The 27,002-nt window shown below is 37.6% G+C and overlaps 1 protein-coding gene across 4 annotated transcripts in view; it reads right to left on the bottom strand.

Moving 5' to 3' along the window:
* The window catches only part of IL1RAPL1 (interleukin 1 receptor accessory protein like 1), a 1,123,909-nt gene that overhangs the window by 999,756 nt on the left and 97,151 nt on the right, over positions 1-27,002 (bottom strand). For all 4 annotated transcript variants that reach the window (XM_084649011.1, XM_084649010.1, XM_084649013.1 and 1 more), the window contains one exon: positions 5,251-5,356. In XM_084649011.1, coding sequence (XP_084505137.1) covers positions 5,251-5,332 — 82 coding nt within the window. In that variant the 5' untranslated portion in view covers positions 5,333-5,356. The remainder of the gene's footprint in view (positions 1-5,250; positions 5,357-27,002) is intronic.

Below are 27,002 nucleotides of genomic sequence, written 5' to 3'. Positions count from 1 at the left end.
CATACCATTGCATGAAAGTGAAACTAAAAACCTAACAAATTCTGACTCAGTTTATTTTGATTGTCAATGTATCAGAAATAAATAAAAACAAAAACACCGAACAAACAAGGAAAGAGACATCATAAAGAGTAAAAAGAAAATGACATGGCTAAAATTCCTTCAGATTTATTATTCTAGCCTCTTATTGATAGTGTTAGATTCTTATGATGTGAAAAAATATAGGAATGAGAAGAGAATCAGTGTTTACAAGGGCTGATCAGGAAATGAACAATTCCATTTTGTGAAATATTTCAAGGTTTCAGAATGTGTTTTCTTTCTGCACTGAAACAGAAAGCTGCATCATTTTTTTCCAGCAAATTCGAGAGACTTTGTTAACTTTGTTAACCAGAAAAAAATGCTTGATTTTTTTTGTATCAGCTCTAGCACTTATAGCACCTTGACTGCAGAAATAGATGAAAGTTCACCATTCATTATCTTATAAAATGTATAATATGAGCTGCTTAAAAATGTCTTATGGAAATGTCAAAATATATTAACAGATCTAAACAGCAGTTCAAACATCATATTACCCAACACACTTCCTTATAAGTATTCTCTGTTCTTATAACACAGCTATATATTAATTGCCAGCTCAGAAATGGTAAAAAAATCATCTTTATTATACCTTTAGAACAGGCCACATACCCCATAATCAACAGAGAACACAATTAGGGTGCAACATTCACTCTGTTCCTGGTATTTGGCTTTCTTGCTACCATGCAAACAGCTATACTACATAAACCTTGATCCAAGCTTCTTTCCTAATTTTTGTTCTTTTTCTTCTGAACCTCTTTGTCTTATTCTCCTTTTGCCCCCCCCCCCCAAAACCCTTTATGTCCTCCACGAGTCTTAATGTACAATTTAGCAGCTAAATCAAGAGTGGTGCATCAAAAGAGTCCTGCATTCCTATACAAGGTCGTAGCATCTGCTACTCCGATAGAGACCCCAGGCACTGTGTCAGTACAAACACTGCCATTTAGCCTATGTGCATACAATCAGAAAATTATCACTTGCTTGAGTTGATGGCTTAAATTATAAGATGATGAAAAACAGAGTTTAACAGCTTTTACTCCATCCCTCCTGCCTTCCTTTTAGCTCCTATTCTACTTTTATATGCGAGGCAGAATATTACCATAACATCATTAATTCTGTAACAGGAAGATGCTCAGTGTCCCTCTGCTATAGCATTCCCTTACCACTTGAGCCATGGAGATTGGTAATGACCCTTTTACAAAGTTTACTGTGATAGACAATGGCCCTGCAAAATTGGTTGAGGGTGGGGAAAGGGAGAGTCCAATAAAGACAACTGTATATTTTTTCCTTTCTTTTTCCATGCACACAAGTTACTTTGGTGAGTTGCACTGTTATGATGCAGTTTGCATTTTTGCAGACACCTACTATACTAAATAGCATCACAACTGAAGCAACTTGTAAATTAAAAACCTTCTGCAAATCCAACTCACGTAGACAAGCTCCCAATATTTCAATACAGATATTTAAAATCTTTAAGATATTATTTATACTTATGCATAAACAAAAACACAAAAATTCTTTCCAACATCAAAAAGGAAAGTTTAGGAGATCCAGTTAGAGTAAATTTTACAACAATTCTGTACTTGAACCTTAATTACTTTGAAGACATGAAGACAAAATGGTTTTGGTCCACTGACTTTATAAGGGTTTTGTTTTAATGCTGTGATCCTACGGAATAACAGATGAAACTCACTGGTGAAAACTGAAGTGCAAAATAGTTTTGTAAGTGCACATCACGCCACGCCCTGCCCTCCCGGGCAAAAAAAAAATCTAGTGAATAAGTAGGCAAGGTAGACTGCTCTAATTGTAGTAACTGTGGTTTTACCAATGACAACACCTACCTTTTAAGACTGCAAATAAAATACAAATAATGAAGTATTAAAATTAGGAAATAAAAAGAAACTTATTTCTTCTCTCTCAGCTATTACAGAGAAAGACAATTTAGAACTTCTTGTTTCCGGCATCTGTGTCACATCCTGTATTATTACACAAACAATCTCATTCTTTTCTAACTCATAGATTAAAACTCTCAGGATATGTGATTGTTCTCAATCCTGTGTTTACCAGCATAAATATCTTTTTTCCCTTCTTAGTTTAGCATTGTCTATAATGCACCATGACATAAAAAATAACAGAGCACATCAGATTTTAAAGTAACAGTTACCTCATTGTTTTTGTTTTGTTTTTCATTCAAAACTTCCTACATTATAGTGTGCTTTGGTTTCTCTTTTGTCCCCCAGCCTCTGATGTTTTTATGCAAGGAAAATAAGTATAGTAATATTCAACTTTGAAAGAAGTAAAATGTACTTTTAACCATCCAGAGCAACAAACGATTGCCAGGGAAATAAAAATAAAATCAGCTGAACTTCTGATCCACTTAGATATAAATTTTGGTTTGAGTGGATAAACACAAGTAAATATAAACCAAGAGGCAGAGGGAATTTTTTCACTCAAGTCAGTGTTTCCACATGGAACAAAAAATTCTGTTTTTCTGGTTATAGACTTTTCCTGTGTTTCTAAGAGTAGTGCCCAGAAAGTTGTATTATTCTCAGGAAAACAATTTTACTTTCTTAGTGAAAAATCCTGCACTGCCTTTTCAGGCAAAACCACCACTGCAGTAAAATGGATTTTTCCTGAATAAGGATCGCAGGATTTAATAATAGTTGTCCTATGAACAAGGGACAAATTCTGCCACCCTTGCTCACACTGAGTAGCTCCTTACTCTGCAACAAACCCCATTGAGTTTAATGGGGTTACTGACTGTGTAAGGCACTACTCATCATGAGCAATGGTATCAGAATCCAGTCTTCAGTGTTTACTCAAAATTCTCATTGAAGTCAATGAAATGTTGCCTTGGTAAAGACTGATTGAACACTGAATTAAAATTTCAGAATCAACCCAATATTATCTTCTGGTTACATAGTATCTTTCATATGAGGAACTGAAATTGCTTCACAAGCAATTTTTGAAGCCTCACACCACATCTGAGGTAGATATTGGTCTTCAGCAGGTGAAAACTAAGGAAGTTTTGCTTATGGTTACACAGGAAATCAATGTCAGAGCCTGGACAGGTCTCCTGATTCCCAATCCTAAATCAAATCAATAGATAAGGATAACTTACATTTGGCCTTTAGCTCTGATTTCTCTATTTCCTCTTTCTTCTCCAGGGCTACCAATGTAATTTCAGTTTTTTGTCTAAATCAGGTACAGTTTTCTTTATCACATCAGTATGGTGTGGGTGAGTTCAGAGCATCATATTTCATTGAAGAACTATGGACATTGTTTCTTGGTTTGGCTAAACAGAAGGCACTAATGGTTTTCATAACTGAAAATTCAACACAGTTCCATTTTTTTCTTGCATTGAAGATAACAGGAAAAAATAGACACAAAAGTGAGAGGATAAAAACCAAAGACACCATTTGTGTAAGATTTTGACAGAACACAGATGTACACATCATTGTTGGCCATTTCTTTTGGTTCCTTAATGTCACTGTAAAAGTTATTTTTGTGACTAAAATAATGGAACATGCTTATGATGATTTTGAAAAAAGTACAACTCCAATTTAACGGACGTGGGCTCTAATAGTAGAAACCCTACATTCAGAATCTCCTAAGTGACGCCTATCTCTGTAATAGATTACACCAAAACTCCAAAATTTTGATGTTGCAGGATCAGGATATATATTTGTAAAACAAAATTAGCAGAGCCATTTTGCACACATTTAGTATTTTCTATTTTCTGGTTTCCTTTCAATAGGATGGAAAGTAGTATAATTTATGGCAGTTTTGCACATCACAAAGGACATTCAAATCAATGAAATCACCTTTGGGGGGCAACTTTAAATTTTAGAATGTCCTGGCTTTCGAACACCTGAACATTGAAGCACTGCTACTTATTGTAATCTGTGCACTGACCACACAGCCACACACTTGTGACTATTTGAATTTTTTTGGTATTTTATCAGCTTCAGGGTAGATCACTACAAAAAGATATCAATTTACAACTTGATCATTTTAATATATTTTCTGACATTAATTATTTATCAAAAATATGTGATGATCTAGAGACCAATTCTGCATCCCTTTGCTTCAAATAGACTTCAATAGACAGAGGATGAGGTACACAAGGAATACAGGTTTAGTGTCCAAGAGGTTAAATAATATAGTGAAAACTACGTAAGCAAAAACTCCAAGACTAACAAAAATAGTCTAATAATTGAAGTAGTCTAATAAAAAAAATCAGAATTTCAGTTGATATATTTGTGAGTTCTTTGTTGCAGGAGTTTGTATAAATTAGTGTCTTGTAAAGTTTTCATTGTATAATTTTATGACTTCAAGACAAAGATTAAGAAGAAAAAATTCAAGCCCTTACCAAGGATGACAGCCAAAATCAACTGTCACGACTAGTACTGAATCTCCTTTATTCTTATCACACATCAATATGCAAATAGCTTGCTAATGCCTTGACTCAACTCATCTTTAAAAGTCATATGAAAAGCGTATAAGTCTTCAGCAATCCAGGTGGAGGCAAAAATTGTCAGTATTTGCTTTGTGTATTAATCTATTCATTCACAATTGAGTGGGCCTCTACTAAGTCATGTCACATCGTTTATTATTTCTAGTTGTATTGAATTTAATGTACTTGACTCTATTCCTTGATTTACAGAATTGCATGACGTAAGCCAAAGTCACCTGAACAGCATATCTAAAAATTCTATTCTAGAAGGTCTACAATCACTAAACAATACAGCCACAAATACAAGCTAATTTTACAATTGCAATAATGCTATTCCAAAAAAATCCACCCAAATAAAACACTGCCCTGGCCCCGAAAGGACAGATTAGATTCTCTTCAATTGAGAACAACTAAAACAAATACAAAAAACCCCTCTCCTTTTAGAAAATAAGTCATCCGATTTTCTATATGACTTCAATTAATCGATAGCCTGCTGCATTTTTTCAGTCAAAGGAATGTAGCAGAAAGCTGTCCATAGATATCTATAGAAGTTGCAGAGTTATTCCATTTTGTTGCTGACTTTGAAACCCTATTAACCACTGTGTCCAGAAAGGAATAAAACAACTTCTTACTGTATATTTTCCAAGTCACAAACATGCTTTACATACAAATTTGTAACCACAACACCAAACCTAATGGAAAAAGGGAGAAAATCTACTTACCTGAGCCCCTTTTGGTCACAACCTTCAAGCTCTGAGTAAGAGTAGCATACAAGAGAATCAAGTGTGGAATAGGAGCTTTCATCTTCCAGCTCTTAAAGGCTGCTCCCTAAAGCACCAAAAATAAAAATAAAAAATATCCTGTAAGAATATTAAAAAGCTTCATTTTTATGTTTTTGCTGAAATACATTTTTAGTAATTAAATCATAAAAAAGAATTTGTAGAAGAGTCACCTCCGTTCAACTCGTGCTAACATGCTGGGCTAGCACCAAAGACAATTTAAAAAAAACAGATCTGAAGTCACCATAGAGCACTGTAATACCAGGAAGATTATTTCTTTTTTCTTTTTCTTTTTTTTAGGTTTAGCTCTGGAGCCTCAATACCACTGTAAGGGGAAAGATTTGTAATTTTCTCCATAGCTGAAAATGCACTACATGGATCAATGTACCTATTAAAACCTTCTGACCAAATTACATGCTGGGTAATAGTTAGCTATGTGCATACTTGTATAATGCCACTACTTTCAATAGGAGTCAGGAGTGCAAAGGATTGCAGGGTTTACCTTCAATGTAGTCACTATTCATCTCCTAGAGATCCACATTACAGGGGTTTTCCAGCTAATGGTTCATTCCTCACCTGTATGGAATGCGTATGGGTTTGTACTCCCATTATTTCTGGACCCCACAGAACATGCTCTGGGGAGTGAGCAATATTTTCATGAAGGACAGATGGGATTGGGAGACCCAGTGCACTGTTCATTTTATTTTAAAAGATAAATGTATATTTTTGCAGGCCCTGCCATATTCAAAAGCAGCCAACAGTATTTTGGTCAAACTTTTCAGGTCAAACTCCTTGTAAACCAGTGTGGAATTCAATGGTTACCATCATTTTGGGCACTCACCTTCTCATGGAGTAAATGTGGGTGCCCTCAGTGGGTTGACCCTCACAAGGGCAGGCATTAGCACTGAGATAGAGGGTACCAATATGGATCCAACAGATCTTAGAACCACCTCCACTATTTTTTAACAATAGGATGAAGACCAAATCTCACCCCTACTCAACACCACCTATCTGTATACATGCCATGAGGAGCACAATACACAGCTTGTCAGTTCAGGGGAAAGATTGGCACTGGGGAGGGGCACTTTAATGATATAAAGGAAGGCCCCATCCTTGTTCCTGTTGAAATCAATAGGATTTTGTATTGAACCTAAAGAGTAATGTTTTCAAAAGTGCCTAAATGTTTTAGAAGCCCACTTTCAGAAGTTATACTGAATGGCACTGACTTTCAGTGAGACTTAGGTCCCTAAATGCCTAAGTCTCTTTTGAAAATGGGATTTGGGCTCCTAAGTCATTCACTTGGGTGCTTTTGAAAATGTTAGCCTAAATGTCATTATTGTCTTAAAACAGGTGGGAAAAACAGATAAGAAATGGGGTAGATGTAGCATAGCATATAGAAAGGCAGAATTTCTTAGATAAAGACTGCAGAACCTCACTGAAAATGTCACTGTCAATTCTTGTGTAGTACAGTTTTACTTTTCAAGACATTTGGGAACTAAGAGCATCAAACTTGCAACAGCTATGATTATGATTTTATTAGAGATGAGAAAGCAGGAAAATGTGGCTTGACAGTCATTTTTTGTGCCATCTCAGAAACGTAATGCTTATATATTTATTATATAATTATGTCACATATTAATTCATTCACTTGCTCAGAACCAACTCTACTGGATTTGCATTCTCAGGTGGGGGAAGGCCATCTATCATTAATCAGCAGAAGTCACCAACAACTTAGAAAGAGAAGGTATAAAAATGAGAAAAAAGATGTCAAATTAACTAGCCGAGTGAAGAACTAAATGATAAAGCTGTCTGGATTTCTGTGAAAAACATTCAGCCTAATGCTAACTCTCAGCCACAGTTTTAGTTTTCTAACACATGATTTTTGGTATTTAGAATTTTTTAAAAGATATAAATGAAGGCTAATTACCCAGGGGTGAACCAGAACACATACATTGAAAGCACTGTGCCACATTGCACAGCAGGCCTGAGTCAAACATTTCTGAAACCAAAATTCCATTTCTCAGTCACTGCACTAACTGATGCTGCAGGAAATACTGAAGCTGATATCTTCACCCTCCAGGGTACCAGCAAGAGTCAGCTCCTCGCTCTGTGTGAGCCTAATAAATGCTGTCCAAAGAACTACAGGATTTTACTATGTACTGCAAGATCACCAAATAAATTCTGGCTGTGAACACAGATCCAAGTACATTTTTCTTATGGCCATATGGCTGAAGAGAACATTTCTTATGTAAAAGAAAGTGTAAATAAATATATATATATTCATAACAGATTCATGCAATAATTTTAAAGTTTGTATCTAAGACGACATTGGTAAATATAACAACATGAATGTGTGAGGGACTCAGTGGATCAAATTCCTCTTCTAACTTTGGCCTATTAATGTTTTGAAGTGAACAAATAATAAAATTTCACAATCATTCAAAATCTTTCATTTGAATATTTCTAAGCTTATCTGAAATATTTGTTAACCCTCAAAAGACAGCTGTGACCCAGGTCCTAGCAAGTTTTATAGTAGATGCTTGGTAGCATCACCAGTATAATTAAACCTGCAACACAATTTCAGTTACAAGACTTGTTTTCCACACACTGATCTCTGTCAAAAGCATCACCTTGTGAAATTTCCCATACAAAGCATCTGCCTGAAAAGTTTGACCAAAATATTGTCGGCTGCTTTTGAATATGGCAGCGGCTGCAAAAGTATACATTTATCTTTAAAATAATTCACCACATATTTTCAGAAGAGAGTAGAGCATACATAACCAAACTCTGAAACTAGAAATTTGGCATGCACATGTCCACCATTGACGACAAGGCCTTTGCTTGCTCTGGGTGGAAAAGGCTTTGATTTAATAAAAAGCTGGTCATTCAAAAACAGCTTGCTTGAGCATGTGCAGTAGTACATTCTGCTAAGTCCACAGGTGACTATATATGAACACGTGCATACTTGGTGGTGGTTCAAAGAACTTCCATGCCAAAAAGGTGCAAGGTGAATAGCTTCAGAGGAAGGAAAAATAACTCATTGGAAGAGTCAGCGGAATTTGTAAGCTGTATGACCACCAGATTCTTCTTTTAACTCTCTCTCTCTCTCTTTTAAGAAAAGTGGAAATAACTAGCATTAATGGAATGTTAATATTTAAGAATAACCACTTCAAAAATCAGGAAATTCCAAAAGTTACGTTAGTGCCTTGTATATATTGCACATATGGTGTATTTTCTCTTTACCTTGTTGCTGTTTGGGAATTTCTCAGTGTTTCATTGAAAATTACCAATTTGTCAAAATTGAAGGGTTCTGTGGAAATGTATCAATTTTGACTAGAGATGGGAAATTTTTTTTGGAAGAATATTTTATTGGCTGAAAAAGGTAGTTTTGGGTCATCCACTACTATTTGTGAATTTGACATGAACTCACTATATAGTTTTGGCCAAAAAAGCATTTTTTTAAGACTTAGATACAAAAGGACTATGAATTGCAGCTATGGATGACAATAGTCAGTAAGCCAAAGAAAGGGAGTAAGAATGATTCTATAACCTGGTGGTTAAGACATTCACCTAGGATGTGGGAGATCTAAGTTAAATAGTAATTGGAACATGGAGTTAAACTATTTTTACAGAGTGGAACAGCTCCAACAGGCGATCTTGAGAATAACCTGCTGTCATAAATATAAAGGGAAGGGTAAACACCTTTAAAATCCCTCCTGGCCAGAGGAAAAACCTTTTCACCTGTAAAGGGTTAAGAAGCTAGGATAACCTCGCTGGCACCTGACCAAAATGACCAATGAGGAGACAAGATACTTTCAAAGCTGGAGGGCGGGAGGGAGAGAAACAAATGTTCTCTCTGTCTGTGTTATGCTTTTGCCGGGAACAGAAAGGAATGGAGTCTTAGAACTTAGTAAGTAATCTAGCTAGATTTGCATTAGATTCTGTTTTGTTTAAATGGCTGATAAAATAAGCTGTGCTGAATGGAATGTATATTCCTGTTTTTGTGTCTTATTGTAACTTAAGGTTTTGCCTAGAGGGATTCTCTATGTTTTGAATCTGAATACCCTGTAAGGTATTTACCATCCTGATTTTACAGAGGAGATTCTTTTACTTTTTCTTCTATTAAAATTCTTCTTTTAAGAACCTGATTGCTTTCTTAATTGTTCTTAAGATCCAAGGGTTTGGGTCTGTGTTCACCTATGCAAATTGGTGAGGATTTTTATCAAGCCTTCCCCAGGAAAGGGGGTGTAGGGTTGGGGGAGGATTCTGGGGGGAAAGACGTTTCCAAGTGGGCTCTTTCCCGATTATATATTTGTTAGACGCTTGGTGGTGGCAGCAAAAAAAGTCCAAGGCAAAAGATAAAATAGTTTGTACCTTGGGGAAGTTTTAAGCTAAGCTGGTAAAAATAAGCTTTGGGGGGTTTCATGCAGGTCCCCACATTTGTACCCTAGAGTTCAGAGTGGGGAAGGAACCTTGACACCTGCACTAGCATGTCCCATAGCCTAATGGTTAGGGCATTCGCCTGCAATGTAGAACACACAAGTTCAAATCACTTCTCCAAGTAAGGGGGGAGGGAATTAAACCTGGGATCTTCCACAGCCTAGGTAAACACATAGCCATTAGCTCTACAGCCACAACTGTTTTGTGAATTTAATTATTTTAAAAGGTCAAGCATTTTGTTTTGGGTTGAGCAACATATTCCATTCAACCTGAAATAGATTTTGTCAATCTGCTGAAATTTTTCACAATTTTTGGATTCGGTTCATCTTGCACCAATTTTTCATGTTGAGAATGGAATTTCTGGTCAACACCAGAGAGAGAAACAGCCAGAAAGATACCTTACTCAGAATAACCTATTGCCCAGTGGTTAGGACACTCACCTGGGATGTGAGAGATTCAGCTTCACAGTTCTGCTCTGCCTGGTCTGGATAGGGGACTTGAACCTGAGGAGTACTCTAGGCACCAGGCTATTGTCTAGTCTGAGGAGAGTCTCTGATCATTTTTTCATGAAAGCCTTCAAAAGGTCTCAGTTTAGTTATGGTGTGGAACTCCTTGTTAATTTGTTATTTTAGGGTTTTAATGGAAAACACAAGTTTTAGAAGGCTAACTGCCTCAGAGTTCACAAGGCAAGAAGCCCTTGTTACCATGAATAAACTATTATATGTATCTTTTAAATGCAGTCACACTATGGCATCTCTGAGCCTAGTACTGGAGGCATCCCACTTTGTGAAAGGAAGTCTTATTCCGAGGAATAAGACTATTTGCATATAATCATAGAACCACAGTGTTAGAAGGCATCACAAAGGTCATCTAGTATAACCCCCAAATGCATTAACAATCATGAAAAGAACATCATGTTCAAGTTCTGAAAATAAAAGCTGTTTTTCACCCCTGTTTGTTACAAAAGCAGTTTAAAAATGATTTCCAGTCTCTCCAACAGGACTCTCTTGCTGCTAGTGTCTCAAATGACAACACTTCTGAGAAGGATGGCTTCCTCGAGCAGGAAGGCCAGAAATGCCAATGGAAATTGTGAAATTAAGCAATGTTTCTCCCAATATAGTAATGCAGACATAGATTTCTTAACTTATAAACTATTAGAGTGAATTCAATCAGTGACTATGAAAAAACACGGGTAAACTCAGAACCAGGATTATTTGGAGGCCCTAACCTCAGGCTTGGGAGATCTCTCAGTTCTAAGGATTGTCTCCAAAACTCATAATTTTCAACCACTGATAATAAAGGTGACTTGATTGTGGGAATGGAATGGAAATGAGGCTGAATAGTAGGACTGATCAAAATCTTTTAATCATACCTATTTTTCTAAAGAAAAGGGAGCTCTAGACCAAACATTTTTTAAAGTATCTTTTCTATGGCAGATTTTAAAATTTGTCAAACACCTGTTTTTAATTTCTGGCCAAAATATGAATATAGTCAAATTTCTGCCTAAAATATTTTTTCTATGGAAAACTTAGATTAAAATGGGTTTTTGTTTTGTTTTCATTGAAATTTTCCATGGGGAAAGCCATATTTTGAACAGTTCTATTGAATGGAATACATGAAAGATAGTGAGAGGAGTCCTGTACCAAGGAAAGACAGTTCCTCAGTCCCAATGTTAGTTGCATTCTCTTAAGCCTTAGCCAAAGCTCACTGAAGTCTTTCCTTTGACCTAGTGGGCTTTGGGTCAGCGCCTTAAAGTCGGACTCTATTGTTTGTTTGTTTTTTAAACTAACAATTTATTTAATGTCAATGTGTTTTCAAATGGCAAAGGAACCCAATCTGATAATGGGTCAGCCACAACTGGAAAATCTCAGGATTGTCATTTTCCCCCTGCTGGCAGAGAAATACTCTAGAAAGCAACTATACTTTTCGGTTCAGTACTGATGGTTTGTCGATTGCACAACCAAACTTGCTCTAGAACACTTACTGCAGAATAATGGATTTGCAAGAGGAACAGCACATCCAGAAGACTTAAATAAAAAGTCCTTTAGCAATACTGCTTCCGCAACATGAAGTTTTGATGTAGCAGCTCTTTGGAAGTCCCTAAGCAGCACACCATCAGTCCTTGTGGAAGTGTTGCAAGAGTCACTTTGCAACACATCTGGGCACTATTAAATTAGTACCTTTGATTTCCCCAGAAAACTATACAATAATTATTTCCAGGCAGTATGACCCTTCTTAACATGCTATTAACAACAAATTAGAATTATTGTGATCTCAAAAACAGGTGTCAATTCATGTTCATGATCTACTACATTAGCGTTCTGAAACAGATGGAGATCACTGACAGCATTAAAAATGTCAGAGAAAAACACATCTGTTGCAAAGAGCAAGGACTATGATAGTAACCTTTTCAAGCATTCCAAAAGTAAAAAGCCTGAGAGGCCAAACTGAATGAAGCAATCATGAGAAGCCAGAATCAAGTGCAATAGAAGGCAATGCAGTAGAACCTCAGAGTTACAAACACCTTGGGAATGGAGGTTGTTCACAACGCTGAACAAAACTTTATGGCTGTTCTTCCAAACGTTAACAACTGAACATTGACTTAATACAGCTTTGAAGCTTTACTATGCAGAAGAAAAATACTGCTTTCCTTTTATTTATTTTTTTTAGTAGTTTACGTTTCACACACTACTGGTTCTGCTGCTGCCTGACTGTGTACTTCTGGTTCCAAATGAGGTACATGGTTAACTGATCAGTTTGTAACTCTGGTGTTCATAACTCTAAGGTTCTACTGTACAAAGTTTTGGATTCTTAAATCTTTGGATTTTTTTGCAAGTCATTCTTATCCTTCCATGTTCAGCAGCACTTCTAAGTGTAAGAAAGTAGTGAAATTTACAGAGCAATAAAAAGGAACTTACTAGTAAAGCACAAGAGTGGTGTGATGTTGTGACAATGCTCCAAGTAGAAACAGACAACCAATTTGGCTGCTCAGTCTGCAAATAGGAATCTAGCAGAGTTGATTTGGTGACTTTTGTGGGGGGTTTCCACTCAATTGCATCATCACATTTGTGGCTAGACTGACCCACATTACTGCCTTCTTTCTTGGATGTTCTCTCTTGATAATTTACACTTTTTCATTCATCATCTTAAAGTTTTGCAATATCCTTTTTCAGAGAAGAGGGATCCTAATAACCATTACTTGCATTACAGTAACACCCTGAATCCTCAGGAGAGGGTCAGAGACCCTAGTGCTAGGCACTGTACAGATGGCATCTCTTCTCACACATTGAGCAAATCATTTGCTCATAAAAAAATGACAAATCTTCTATTCCGAAAATAAATTAGGATATAAGTAGAGCTTTATAATTTATATGGCTATTTAAATGGATTACACAATACAGACAGCCTACTCAGGGAATCACAAAACAGTTTGATGCCTGACTCAGCACCTCTCAATCTTTGATTGATTCATCAGATGATGATGTCAGCATCATATGTGAAGTTAAGGATGTTTGTTATGCTCACATGCAATGTTTTCCACACTGCTTACCTTGATGAATGGATCCCTGCCTACTCTATTTAATGTACTTTAAATGTATTAATAGAAGACAAGGGTTTTGGATACTTTTGGACACTTGACCATTCTATTAAAGGCAGAAAACATTATTCCCCAGCAGGAGACAGCATAAACTTGTGAAAAAATCGGCTGTTCGAAATAACTGGAACACCAGACAGCATATGCTTGAGAATCCTCTCAGCACCATTTCCCTACCACACAAACATTGAAAGTTAAATGTTCTCTCTCATTGCCACGAATTAGCATTTGATTGCCAGTTTAGTGATGGATTAGTAAGGGAAAGTTACAGCCAGGTGTGAAAGCTACATGGCAGACTCTCCACTCTAATCTTGCACAGCCACCCTCAATTATGAATTCAGTTGTACAAGGTGGTAGCAGGCTTCACAGAGCCACTACTTCTTAGGAAAGCAAGAGGACAGGTGAGGTGCTGGAAGTTGATGGACTATAGACTGACTATGGGCATTATTGGATTAATAGTTTATTTGTATAAAAACGTAATTTCAGTTGACCCAACACTTTGCAAATTTTACAAGTTTTTTCCAAAAACATTTTGGATTAGGCAGTAATAGTGGTTACCTTATTATTTTTAGCTGAGTGATCAGGGCACTCATCTGGGATGGGGGAGACCCAGGTTCAATTCTCCCTCCCCTTTGCCTGATGTGGAGAATTATGGGCTATTCTGGTGTGGCTTGTTCTCACTCACTCCTGTTGAAGTTGTTCCACTGGGTATAAATAATTCAGTAGTCCTTGGATCAGATTAAGAGTGACTCAATAGTCTGGTGGTTAGAGCACTCCCTAAATTCAAGTCTCTGAGACAATGATTATTTAATTATTTTTTACAAAGTGGAACAGCTTCAACAGAAGAGATAGGGATATTCTGGGACAAGCCTTAGTGCAGGGGCTAGGGCTCCTTCCTGGAATATAGGGGACTTGAGTTCAATCTAAGAAAGTTGGTAGCTTTAATGTAAATATAAGATTGCTCATGTCTCTATTAATGTCCGCACCTCTTACCAACAAAGAAATATTAATTTGAACTACAAACTGAATGTTGCAGAAACCCAAGCTCTAGTCTACAGTTTGCAGTAGCATCTGCACACCCAGTAAAATGCCTGGCAGGAAAATAAATGCATTGGTGATACTGCTTAATAATGGATTAAAAGGGAAAATTTGAAACCGTACTTCCACCCCACAAAGATAAAGAATTGTTGCAATAAAATCTCAAACTGAAAGTACGAGACCGTATCAACGTGGCCTCAAGCCCTTCCTTAGAAAACTGTGTGTGTTCCTATAATAGTGGTATTATAGTGAAAGGACACCTATTTTATCTCTTCATGAAGGCTACACAACTCCCATTTTTGTGGCATCTGAGCTCCTCACAAAACTGTGACTTTACAAAAACGATTTACCAGCGTGAGCATCCTCAGCAAAACTGACAGTATGTCCTTGCCCATGCTCCATGCAGTTCCCAACATGAGTAGAATGCTCCCATTTCTCATCAGCCCACTGTGGCACTGAACTACCAAGAAAATATCAATAAGCAGGAAACAAATTATTTAAATTAACTATTGTAAGTGTTAGGGGAAACTCTGCTATATTTTAGAGTCAATGTAGCCAGATCTGGACATTAATTAATTAATTAAATTAATTTATTAAAACATACCATCTATCTGAATTTTATCCAGTTTCTATTCAGAATTCAGCTGCCATATTGCTAGTAGTAATTATAACAGAATAACCCTGGGTAGATTAGCTAGGGTTCAATGTTTCAGATTTGGTTTGTGTTTTTAAAAAGCATAAAATCATGAAGTTTCCATTTTGGATTGGACTAAAGAGAGAGAGTTCTGAAATATGTTATCAACAAGATGATACTCTGTCTGATCCTTGCGTATTCTCTGTGTGTTGTCCCTGTGTGTGATGGGACATGCACCCTTCCTGCTGGTAGAAGGCTAATGAGCATTCCTGCACACAGACAATGCCAATTAGGTGACCCTGCAGAACCTGTTCCACCTGCAAAAGTGGAGCTTAAAACAAAGGGGACGGGGCATGAGGGATAAGGGGGCAAATAGGTTGCCAGGGTCTGCTAGTGAAAGGTTGCAAGGGGAGCTCAGTCTTAGCCATTGGCTAACCTTACCTGCCCCTGCCTCCCCCTCCATTTTGTTCGGGACACACTGACAGTACAAGCTTGCTACAGTCAAGAGGCCCTGGAGGGCTGAAGCAACCAGGGGAGTGCCTCCAGAGACTAGAGATAAGTGAGATATAATGGGATTCTGAAAAGATCCCACAAAGTGAGCTGAACTCCTTTTGGGAACAATGAGATTTCCCAGGAGTGACTTGATCCTGTAGAGGACCCAGGGCAAGAGACAAGATAACTACAGTCAAATTCAGTCTGAGGGTTAGCTGAATAGAGATTGCCAGTCTTCATTTTTCCCCTGTCTCTCTCTTCCTCCCACAGAGTAAACTACCTTTTGGCTCACTACCTGGGAAACAAAAACTGGAATAGATTTGTGCTGGGAAGACAATTATGTGTATCTATGCACCAGGAGTGCAGCTGCAGAAAAGGCCACGGGTTAACTACTCTGTGTAAATGGATCCCCATCTTAGGTATGAAATATGCTTTAACAAAATCGCATCTTTTATTTTCAAATGAGTCTCCTTCCTTCTTTCCCACAGTGGTATTGGGATGTTCAAAGATAAAATTATAGATTAATTCTTGACCAAAATAAAATTATTAATTCATGAGCTATGGTGTCTTGTTTACTGCCACACCCTTCTCTCTGACCTTGCTAAATCTTATCCCACTGATATCTCTTCAGATTGCTGCTGCAGAGACCATTTGCTTTGCCCATCATTTTGACCATATCACTCAAATATAAGCTACTGTCATAAATATAAAGGGAAGAGCCAGGGGAAAGCTCCTCTCACCTGTAAAGGGTTAAGAAGCTAAAGGTAACTTCACTGGCACCTGACCAAAATGACCAATGAGGAGACAAGATACTTTCAAAAGCTGGGAGGAGGGAGAGAAACAAAGGGTCTCTGTCTGTCTGTATGCTGGTTTCTGCCAGGGATAGACCAGGAATGGAGCCTTAGAACTTTTAGTAAGTAATCTAGCTAGGTATGTGTTAGATTATGATTTCTTTAAATGGCTGAGAAAAGAATTGTGCTGAATAGAATAACTATTTCTGTCTGTGTATCTTTTTTGTAACTTAAGGTTTTGCCTAGAGGGGTTCTCTATGTTTTTGAATCTAATTACCCTGTAAGATATCTACCATCCTGATTTTACAGGGGGGATTTCTTTATTTCTATTTACTTCTATTTTTTATTAAAAGTCTTCTTGTAAAACACTGAATGCTTTTTCATTGTTCTCAGATCCAAGGGTTTGGGTCTGTGGTCACCTATGCAAATTGGTGAGGCTTTTTATCCAACATTTCCCAAGGAAAGGGGGGGTGCAAGTGTTGGGAGGATTGTTCATTGTTCTTAAGATCCAAGGGTCTGGGTCTGTAGTCACCTAGGCAAATTGGTGAGGCTTTTTACCAAACCTTGTCCAGGAAGTGGGGTGCAAGGTTTTGGGAAGTATTTTGGGGGGGAAGGACGCGTCCAAACAGCTCTTCCCCAGTAACCAGTATTAGTTTGGTGGTGGTAGCGGCCAGTCCAAGGATCACGGGTGTAATATTTTGTACCTTGGGGAAGTTTTGACCTAAGCTGGTAAAGATAAGCTTAGGAGGTTTTTCATGCAGGTCCCCACATCTGTACCCTAGAGTTCAGAGTGGGGGAGGAACCTTGACAGCTACTGATCTTTACTTTCAAGGGACTTCATGGCCTATTCCCACCCTACCTAGCATCTCTCATTCACTATAGAGAAATAGGCTTCCTGCCTCTGATCGGCCCACAATGACAGCCTCCATCACCCTCTTACTAAATTTTAAATAATCAACTTTGTGCCTTTTCCCAAGCTGCCCCTCACACTTGGGAGGAACTCCCATAAACAGCCACAAAACCACTTCATTGTTTTCCTTCAAATCCTTCCTTATACTCCTTTGCTGTGATGCCCATAAAAAACTTGACAACAGTTACGCTGCTTGTATGCAGAGACCACAGCCTCCCAGGCTGACTAGTACTGTTTCATTGTTTCTTTGTACTCCCCTGTATCTATCTATCTGTTGGCTCTTGTTTTCTATTTAAATTGTAAACTCTTCAGGAAAGGGACCATCTGTTTGTACAGCACCTAACAGAGTGGTGTCCTGATCCATGACTGGGGCTTCTAAACATGACAGTAACAACAAGAAGAAATTAGTTTCTAGAGTATTCAGTCCACATAACATCATGTCCAATGTCTTCTTTGTGCCATGTAGGTTAAATTACTTGTTTCCCAGTTTTTATGACTGATACTTCTATTGACACTTGAATGTATTTAGACTCTAGTTCATTCCTGCATCTAATGCCTTTCCTTCCCCTTTCATAGCTAAAGTAATGAAACGGGTCCCTATTTTGTCTTGCACTTCACACTCAATGACCTCACTTAATAGTTATTTCTTTCTTGTAACAACTTTAAAACTGTTGTGATAATTCTTTGTCTTCCTTAAGCTAACTTGTCAGCTCAAGGTACTCACCCGGCCCATACTGCAGAGTTTGCTCACTCAGTGGAATAATAGTTATAAATGCCATGAAGAGCCATATGTGTAATAAATAAATAAATAAATAAGTCTCTAACAAGCCTCCATTTCTTCTCTCAAGAAAATGTAGGATTAGATTGTAATTTTACAGTCTGCCCTGTGTGAGGAGTGGCAAGTAGCCGCACCTCCTCAAGAGCTGAAGCTTAACTCTTTCCTTGCTCTAGGTGGATATTAAATTGCTTTTGGCCTTTACCAATGGCACATTTCTCCAGCCTTCTGATTCGCGAGAAGGTGCATTGAGCACGTGGAACCAAGACTGCCCCCTCTCTTCATCCATCTTCACACAACATCTATTTATTTGCTTGGATGAGGTAGGTAGCAAAACCTTCACACAGCAACACCTTCCCCTTCACACTTGGACTCAAAGTACCGGGTGGCCATTCCCAGACACTGGGAATACAGTTCTGCTTTGAAAAAGGACTATAAAAATGGGTCTTTCAACAGATCTGCTTCCTGTGCAGAAGCAGATTCTAATCTGTGGCAAAAAAAAAAGCTTTACAGTTCTTAGTATTTATTCTTATTCCTGTTAGCTCTGCAGCGCCAACACAACTGAAAGAAACTGAACTGGAATACAACTGTGGAGAATGATATATACACCCAAGCAGAGAATTGTCCTGCCTGTATGTCTACATACACCATATCCACAAGTACACACAAATCCTTGTCCTGGACAATTGTGCCAAGCACTAAGGAAAGTCTCAACTCTTTGGTGATTAAGCAGAAGTTCAAGCAATTTGGCAAAGAGACTTACGTTCTGTTTTGCCCCAGGGGCTTTAACACTGCTAAAGTTCCTCACAGTCCTGTGGTGCAGACTTCTAGATTCCCTTACTTCTGGGAATGCTAGTCTGGTAGTTTACATATATCCTAACATATTATGACTTGGGTGGGGGTTCTCTATTCAGTCTGGCCTGCCACCAAGAGGTCTAAATCAAGCTAAATTAGCAATTGCCCAGAAACATTTTCTCACAACCTCTCAATTTATTTGTATTCAGTCTTTATAGCCTGTGGTATTACTGAGTCAATCTCCTAAACAACACTCAGATTTCCTTTTCTCTCACCCCTCGCCCCCCCATTTTGCTTTATCATAGACTTTTAAAATAGTGACAGTTTATCATGGGCTATTACTATGAATCTATAGCCTCTCTTACGCAGGAATATTAATATAAGGAGAGTTCCTTGGTTTCTGGGTATAGGATGATACTAAAGTAGTTTGTGAAAATAAGAACACACACACACACATTCAAAATACTGAATTTCACCAAGCAATCGGACGTTATGGAGAGCTTTGCGAGAGAGCACATTTAAGGATTCTTGGTTTATGAGGTAGTACTGAGATTGAGGACACTAAATTGTATGGCATTATTTCTAAAATTCTCAAAGTTCAGTTAGCTCCTAGTCAAATAGTTTTTGTATTCCCAGAACTCATTGTACTATTAATTCCACTTTCAGTTTCCCCATTTACTCTATTGCCTTGACTTTGACAGATACCTTGATAATTATTCTACACTTCCGGATTCCAAGTGGGATTTACAACATTTAGTGTTGGCCTATGACCCACTGAAGTATAAAGGGCTGAGGGAGTATTTTTGTTTTGACCCTTGTTTACAAAACTGGCAGCACGTCAGTGATCAGGTTGATAATGTGACTGCAGTAAAAATTATCCCAGAGATACTGGATAGTAGAGTATGGCTGTTAGGAACTGGAATTTAAATAAAAACAACAAGGAGTCTTTATTATGCCCAAATAAATCTATTAGTCTTTAAGGTGCCACCGGACTCCTCGTTGTTTTTGTGGATACAGACTAACACAGCTACCCCAATACTTAGAATTTAAATTATGTTGATTTAGTGTGAGCTGATTACCTATTAGATAACAGACTTTTTTTTCCCTGATTTTGTATGGATTTATTCTGTATAAATCGACTGAGGAAATGAGACACATTTTTTTCCTAGGTGTGGCCAGAGTAAATATAACCTGACTAACATTTTCAGAATTGGATGCCTACATCTTGGCCCTGGGATACATATTTAGGCAAGTAAGTGGCTCAGTTTTAAAAAGCTGTATTTTTAAAATCTGGACCTCTGTCTGAATTTTTTCTTCATTAAGGAAACATTTACCCAACTGTACCACTGTAGCTACACACAAAAGCATGTACTTAATTTTAAACACATACTTACATCCTATTAACTTTAAATGAGACTAAGAACATGCTTAACTTTAAGCACATGCTTAGCGTGTTGTTGAATTAAGGCATTGAAAGTCAGCACTGACGTATTTTCCTTCCCCAAGCTCCTTCACTTTCCTTTAGAACCATTTGCTTGCTGAGCCTACATAAAGCAACAATGTGTAAAATTGTGTTTTTCAGGAATATGTGGGTTCTATTTTACTTTATTTTGAACAGTCCTTATGCATTATTATTTGATTTATTTTAACACAGTAACTAAAAACAGCTCTGGAAAAATAGTACACTTACATGTAATGCTGACAGAACATAGAATACATGTTGCAAAGCTGTTTCTTTAAAGTAACCTTGCTGAACTAAGCTTTCATGCTTGCTTGTTCCAAAGTTCCTGCAACTGTTAGACTCTAATGATGGGACAATTCTTTATTTTCTATTTTCATAACCTGGAGAAATGAAATCTTTACACTGAAAACAGGGGAATTTAAAGCAGGAAGTTGATGTGGTCACAACAATTAATTTGAATCTTCAGGAGGTTCATAATATCTAGCAAACTTTGACACGACAGAATGTGTCTAATAGCATGCTAGCTGATTGTTAGTAAGACAATGACTTTTGAATATATTCATCTGGCAGAAAGCCAACCAGGCGTTTGAAATTTACACTATTATAGACATAACTACTGCCTGATTAAGAAGTCAGTGTCCATGAGCTGAGCTCACCATGTACATAAGAGCCGTAACAGAATTTAAGGACCTGAACAGGATTATGTAAAGGAAGGACAAGCCAACCTTACCATTCAGAGGCAAGAGTTTCCGTGTTATAGTTCACAGAAAAACAATTTATATACAAGGATTGTCATCATTTAATAAATTTGTAAATGATTCAAGCATCAGTGATTTACAATGTCTAATAATTACCCTCTCAAGTTTTTGAAATTGTGTGGAGAAATAACTGTGAAACTAGCTTTGACTTTGAAAAATAAGTTCTTTGGCGATTGCCTGCTAGGTGCAAGACACTAAATAGCCATAATATATTCTATATATACACACATGTATATGGGCCTGATGACCACAGAATACATTCCTTTACTTCCTCATCCTTTGTATAAAAATGCATTTATTTTGTACCTTTGACCTTCTCAGCAAAACTCTGCACACTAATCTCACCCAGGCCTACTTTTACCAAAAGAGAGAATTCCTTGTGGTCAAATTTTTGTGCCCATTCTTTCCGAATCTGTAAAGAAGGGTATCAATAATAATAATAAAAATAATAAAAAACCCACATACACACTACAAACAGAAGCCCCAATTAGTAATGCCTCTTCACCACTAAGTATAATGATACTCAATCAAGTCAATGTACATTCCACACCAAACTTTCAGATTTAAATTTCACTTCATTGAAGTTAATAAGATGAGAATTTTACCCTCAGTCATTACCAATGTGGACCAAATTTGAACCAGTAACCTAGAATTTAAAAGTTCCATATTCCTACCAATCCTTTGAGTTATCTGGTCATCTGCTTCTTTGTACCCTTTATGTGTTGGAGGAATTATAAAAGTACAAGTTTTAAAAATGAACATCAAACCCACACATTTAAAAAAACTGTCAATTTATCTGTTTATATGAATTCATTTATTTTCTTTCAAGTTATGATTTTGTAAAGTAACTGTAGTGCATGTTTAAGAGGCTGTGTAAGCAGATTTTTTAATTAAACAATTCCTATTCTCTTGTAAAGGGGAATTCACATCATGCTGAATGTACATAAAAGAGAAACTAAACAGTGCATTCCATAAGACAATATCAATTCTTATTGCCATAATGAGAGGGGGGGAGGGATAGCTCAATGGTTTGAGCATTGGCCTGCTAAACCCAGGATTGTGAGTTCAATCCTTGAGGGGGCCATTTAGGGATGTGGGGCAAAAATTGGGGATTGGCTAAATGACAGCAGGGGGTTGGACTAGATGACCTCCTGAGGTCCCTTCCAACCCTGATATTCTGTGATTCTGTAATGCGCAGGAGATTACACATATGTACATGCACACACATACATGCATACTCCAACTGCAAGACACAATTAACTCCCATGGAAGTCAAAATTACACATGCAATTAGTTTTGGTCACAACTGAATCCATACAGATGTCTAACTACTAGACTATACCTACAAATCATGTACAAGTAATTGTGCCCGCAATATTGATGGTTAGGTTTGGGCCCTTGGAAAAACTCATGTCCTCTAAGATTATTTACACCCCAAAAACCAAGGCAATTTTGATTTAAACCTCTTATGGACACAATTCAAACCAGTTTTGCCCACTGCTGCACAAATAACATGATCTTCTAGTCCCCAAACAATCTTACGTACTGTACCATGACATGCTCTAATGGCTGCAATCATTCAGTGCAGTGGGGGTGAGTAAAAGGAGCTGTAAGAGCTCAGACTTCATATGTCTTTGTGGGTTTAGGACAGAAATATATTATTTTTATGTTTAATGTGCATGCATTGTAAGCAAGTATGTGCAAATGGACTGTGTAAATTAAAAGATAAGTATAAGAAGAGACTCCTGAAGTAAGTAGCCCTTTCAGTGAATGCAGAATATTAGCTCAGCTCTAATGAAATAAATATTCAGTCTGCTTGGTGAGCGCCTAAGGCCTGTTATGTACTAGCCATTAGATACTACTGAAGTTTTAGATACTGTCTGGTATCAATCAATTGGTACGTTGAACTTCAATTTTCAGAATAAATATTCAATAAAAATGAGCATAGGAACTGTGTGAATACACTTTGTCTGCTGCTTTCAAAGGAGAAAATGCTAGGGTTCTCCATCCTCTGAGGTGCTCTACATTCTTCATCTCTTCTGTCGTTAAAAAAAATAACTAAAATTGACCACACCAAATATGAAATCTTCTCGGAAAGTACAATTTCATAAAACTAGGCAATATTTTAAAACCTGAATCCATCAGACAAGTAATTTTACCACTGAAGTATACCTGGAGAGGAAAAATATTTACTTCTAATGGATTTTACATTGTGACCAGGCTTGAAGCTTCTTGGGTATTTGGTCATCAATAACTGCATTAAAAATCTCTGGCCACATTCATATTGGCATAGGATTCAATGGAAAATTTAACAGCTGTCCACACTTATACTCTCAATGTATTTGGACTCTAATCTTTCAGATTATTAATAAAGCAAATATTAGCACTGCCAGACCTGCCTTCATGTTAACCAAATCAGAACACAGCACTTCATAATGCTCTTCATTCATAACATAACATAACAGTCCGTATGATATGTTGAAAAAAGTTCCTTAGTATAAAAAAGTACATTATATAGCTGACGAGACAAGGCACTAGAGAACAGATTATGGAGAATAATCCTAAACAATGGAATTTGTTCATCTGTCAATTCTGTGATTTTGTTCCTAATTGTCACTTCCTCATTTTTTAAACATACTGCCACATCTAAGTATCCCCACAACATGAATAGTCATAGTGTGTAATACGTGTCAGTTTTGGAAGACCATGACTGTCCTGTGGTCAGGTGGCAATGAACTGGCTATATAGTACACAAACATGAAATTGTTAGATACAGCCAAAACAGTATTGCTTGGAAGGATATTACACTGCCACTCTGTATAGACACTGAGCATATTTTGGAGGCCATGGCTACTGAAAAGTATGGAGGATTGTCCACAAATTGCAAAGGTTTTGTCACATTTATTGTGACAAGATGCTTATTGAAAATTGTAAATTGAAAATTTCCCATATGAGAAAAATATGTTTGGTCCTTATTACGGAAAGCAGTTAAGCATGTGCTGAATGAGGGCGTTTATTAGTTGAGCTAAATGGTCATATTTTGGCCCAGATCTGTAGTTCTCCCAGTTGACGTGGTGAGCGAGACTTCCTTAACTTACCTGGTTAGCTCTGCATGAAAACAATGGCAGAAGTTATTTTTCACATATGCATACCTACATGCAATATTGCAAATCAGAGTGAAACTCAAAGTGCTTCTCAGAAAGTAAAATTTCTTTGTCATACTTTCAATTAAATTATTCAGATAGAAATCACATTTACATTGTATTCAATAAGATATTTTATTTATGGTGATAAATAGCCAATTACTTGTTTAACATATATTTATGTGATGTGTAAATTTCAACATGTAGGTTTAACAACTGTAATGAACCCAATTCACAACTATGTGCATGCTTGTGCAACTATGCTGGTGCATGTCTATCTGGAGTGCTCCAGGTTACAGCACCTTTTCTGGCTCTTCCAGAACCTTCTCGTCAGATTTTGGCTGTAATTTTCCCTGCACTTCCTGATTTATGCACACTCTAACTGTTGTCTCGTGACTTCGTGGGGCCTCCTTGTCAGCCTCCTGTTGACACTAGCCAAGGTGGCCATCCATTGCACTAGGAGGAGGATGCTGGAAGGGAAGGTGCTCTGGGACTGAGAGGCCTACTTCCATTCCTTCCTTCGATCACATGTCCAGGCAAAGTTTCTCTGGGCTGCATCTGCTGGCTCCCTAGACACCTTTGAGGAGCAGTAGGCGCTGTCCAGGGGCCACGGTTCAGTGTTCCCCTCATGTTCCCTCTTTATGACCCTGTGACCCTCACTACTGATCCTGTTTGTCATTAGTTGTCCCCCCAACTTGAGTTCCCAGGCTCTGTAGCTCCTCCCCTTAAGGCTGGGGGAGGGGACTTCAGATGTGGGGGAGGGGAACTCAATAGCTCTTAGGAGCTATGCAGAAGAATATATATATTTAATAATAAATAAATAATAATAATAATAAATAGTTAAATGGTATCAACTCCTCTTTAAGGAAAAAATGGAAAATATAGAATTAACAGAGTCCAAGTGATAAAGAGAAACACTAATGAGGAGCCTTTATAAGCAGACAGAGGCGATAGTCTTTGGGTATCACTTTGTTACATATGTTGATGGTAAATGGCAAGTTCTTGAACAACTGTTCTGTGACCTTGGCCTATTGGAATCTCCAATGTTATGATCAAATCAATAATTCATGCAAAGTTGAAGGGGAGCTAGCTGCTTTGTCTGTGATTGCATCTATATTTTTAGGAAGCACTGTAGTAGACAGGATTTTGGTGTTAATATTAATCTAATGAACTTTGAATACATTAGCAGGGAGTGGAGAGGAAGAGGCAGTAAATTGTCCAAAGAAGCCAAGGGAGTTTTAATGAAAGGCTAATGAATTTCACTTTTAAAATTACAGAAATGTGTATTGATTAACATCCCCAAAACAAAGAATAGTGTTTCCAAATCTTGTTTACTTTTTGGAAACACAGTAAATCTGCAAAGAAAAAGGAGATTAGGGATTGAAAGACCTACTAGGGAACAAAGGGAGGGATTTACAGAGTCCTGCAGGGAATCTCCATTATAGTGCATCATTTCCTGCAGGTTGTGCTCTATTATCTGCCGGATTGTGCTCTGCACTTTTCATCTGATGTTATGAAATTTGTGTAAGGCATATTTTTTATTACAAAGAAGTAATGGTCCCCAGATGGAAAGGCATCTTCATACCTATGGTAAGTCAGAGCAGACGAGTTCTGATGGAGCTTTAAGAAAAATGCCCCCAGTTTAAACAAATAGATCAGCACTTGGTATTTTTGTTTGTTTGTTTGTTTTAGCATACCTTAGAATGGTCTGAATAAGCAGGAAGAGGGAAAAATTACTTAGTCAAGGAAAATGAAAGAAACGTTCAATTGATTTCATGATTATGAACATGGGTGCATTTTAATTCTTGCATTAATTTTCCTGTTACCCCAGACGTGATTGAAAGAAAACCATGTTAGCCCTTCAGTCTCATTAAAAGAATTGATAAACCTATGTACCTTGTTCTTCTCTGTATCTTCAATTATTGCTCTGGTAAACTGGAGTTGTAAGTAGACTTTGTGGAAAGCATCCAAAAGAAGCTGGGGAATGGGGTTCAGACTCAAAATCCTCTTTCCCCAGCCCCTTAGGCCTTGTATCAGGCGGAGTCCCAGAAATGGGCTGGGATCAGCTCTGGTGGGGTGCAGGGTAGACAGCAGTCCTCCACCAGTTGGATTAGATTAGGGAATGAAGGCTGATCTGCTCTATACAAGTTACTGTTGGATAGTTCCCAGATGAGTTAGATCAATAAAGCTGTAGCTTAGTTAAACTATATCCCTTGTGCCTTGTCTTTCTTCCGGTGTGCCCAGGAAAACAGATCCCAAAACGTCAGAGCCAAAATACTCAGTAGCATACAGATGACCCACTTTATCAAAGAGCGCTAACCACTGTGTCTTTAACTGATTGCTAGTCTCAGACTGTTTGAATACTTGGGGTGATTTTTGTAAAGAAGTGCTAGCTCAAACAACTGAGTCCTCTGAGTAGTCAGCAATCATTAAAGGTTTTGCAGTGTAAAGGCATTATTTGTCTACAGGCTGTGCACACTACTTGGCAATAATAGCTCATTTTTTCTTGTGTTCAAAAAAATAAGGAACAATCAGCTAAAGCAAAAATTGTCCAACATTACACTTGCTGTACATTTTTGAGGGCATAGCAGAAGGATGTGTGAACTGAGAAGCCAATCTAACAAAATGAGCAAGGGAGATCAGTTTCAATAGTGAAAATCCAACATTTCTTGCACAGGCTTACGAAAAAAATACAATATGCTGGGGGAATTTTGGCCTTTTCAAGGTGTAATTTCCATGGCAGCACTAACAATAGCTGCTCGTTTCAAATAATACATTTTCTAAAGCAACCTTGTTTTGTTCATTCTCTTCTTTGCCAAAGGAGACAATAATTCCCCTAAGTATTTCAGCTTTAAAAAACCC

The sequence above is a fragment of the Lepidochelys olivacea genome, assembly GCF_965140295.1.
Source record: "Lepidochelys olivacea isolate rLepOli2 genome assembly, chromosome: 1".
Lineage (NCBI taxonomy): Eukaryota > Metazoa > Chordata > Testudines > Cheloniidae > Lepidochelys > Lepidochelys olivacea.
This window is presented reverse-complemented; position numbering and strand designations above follow the sequence as displayed.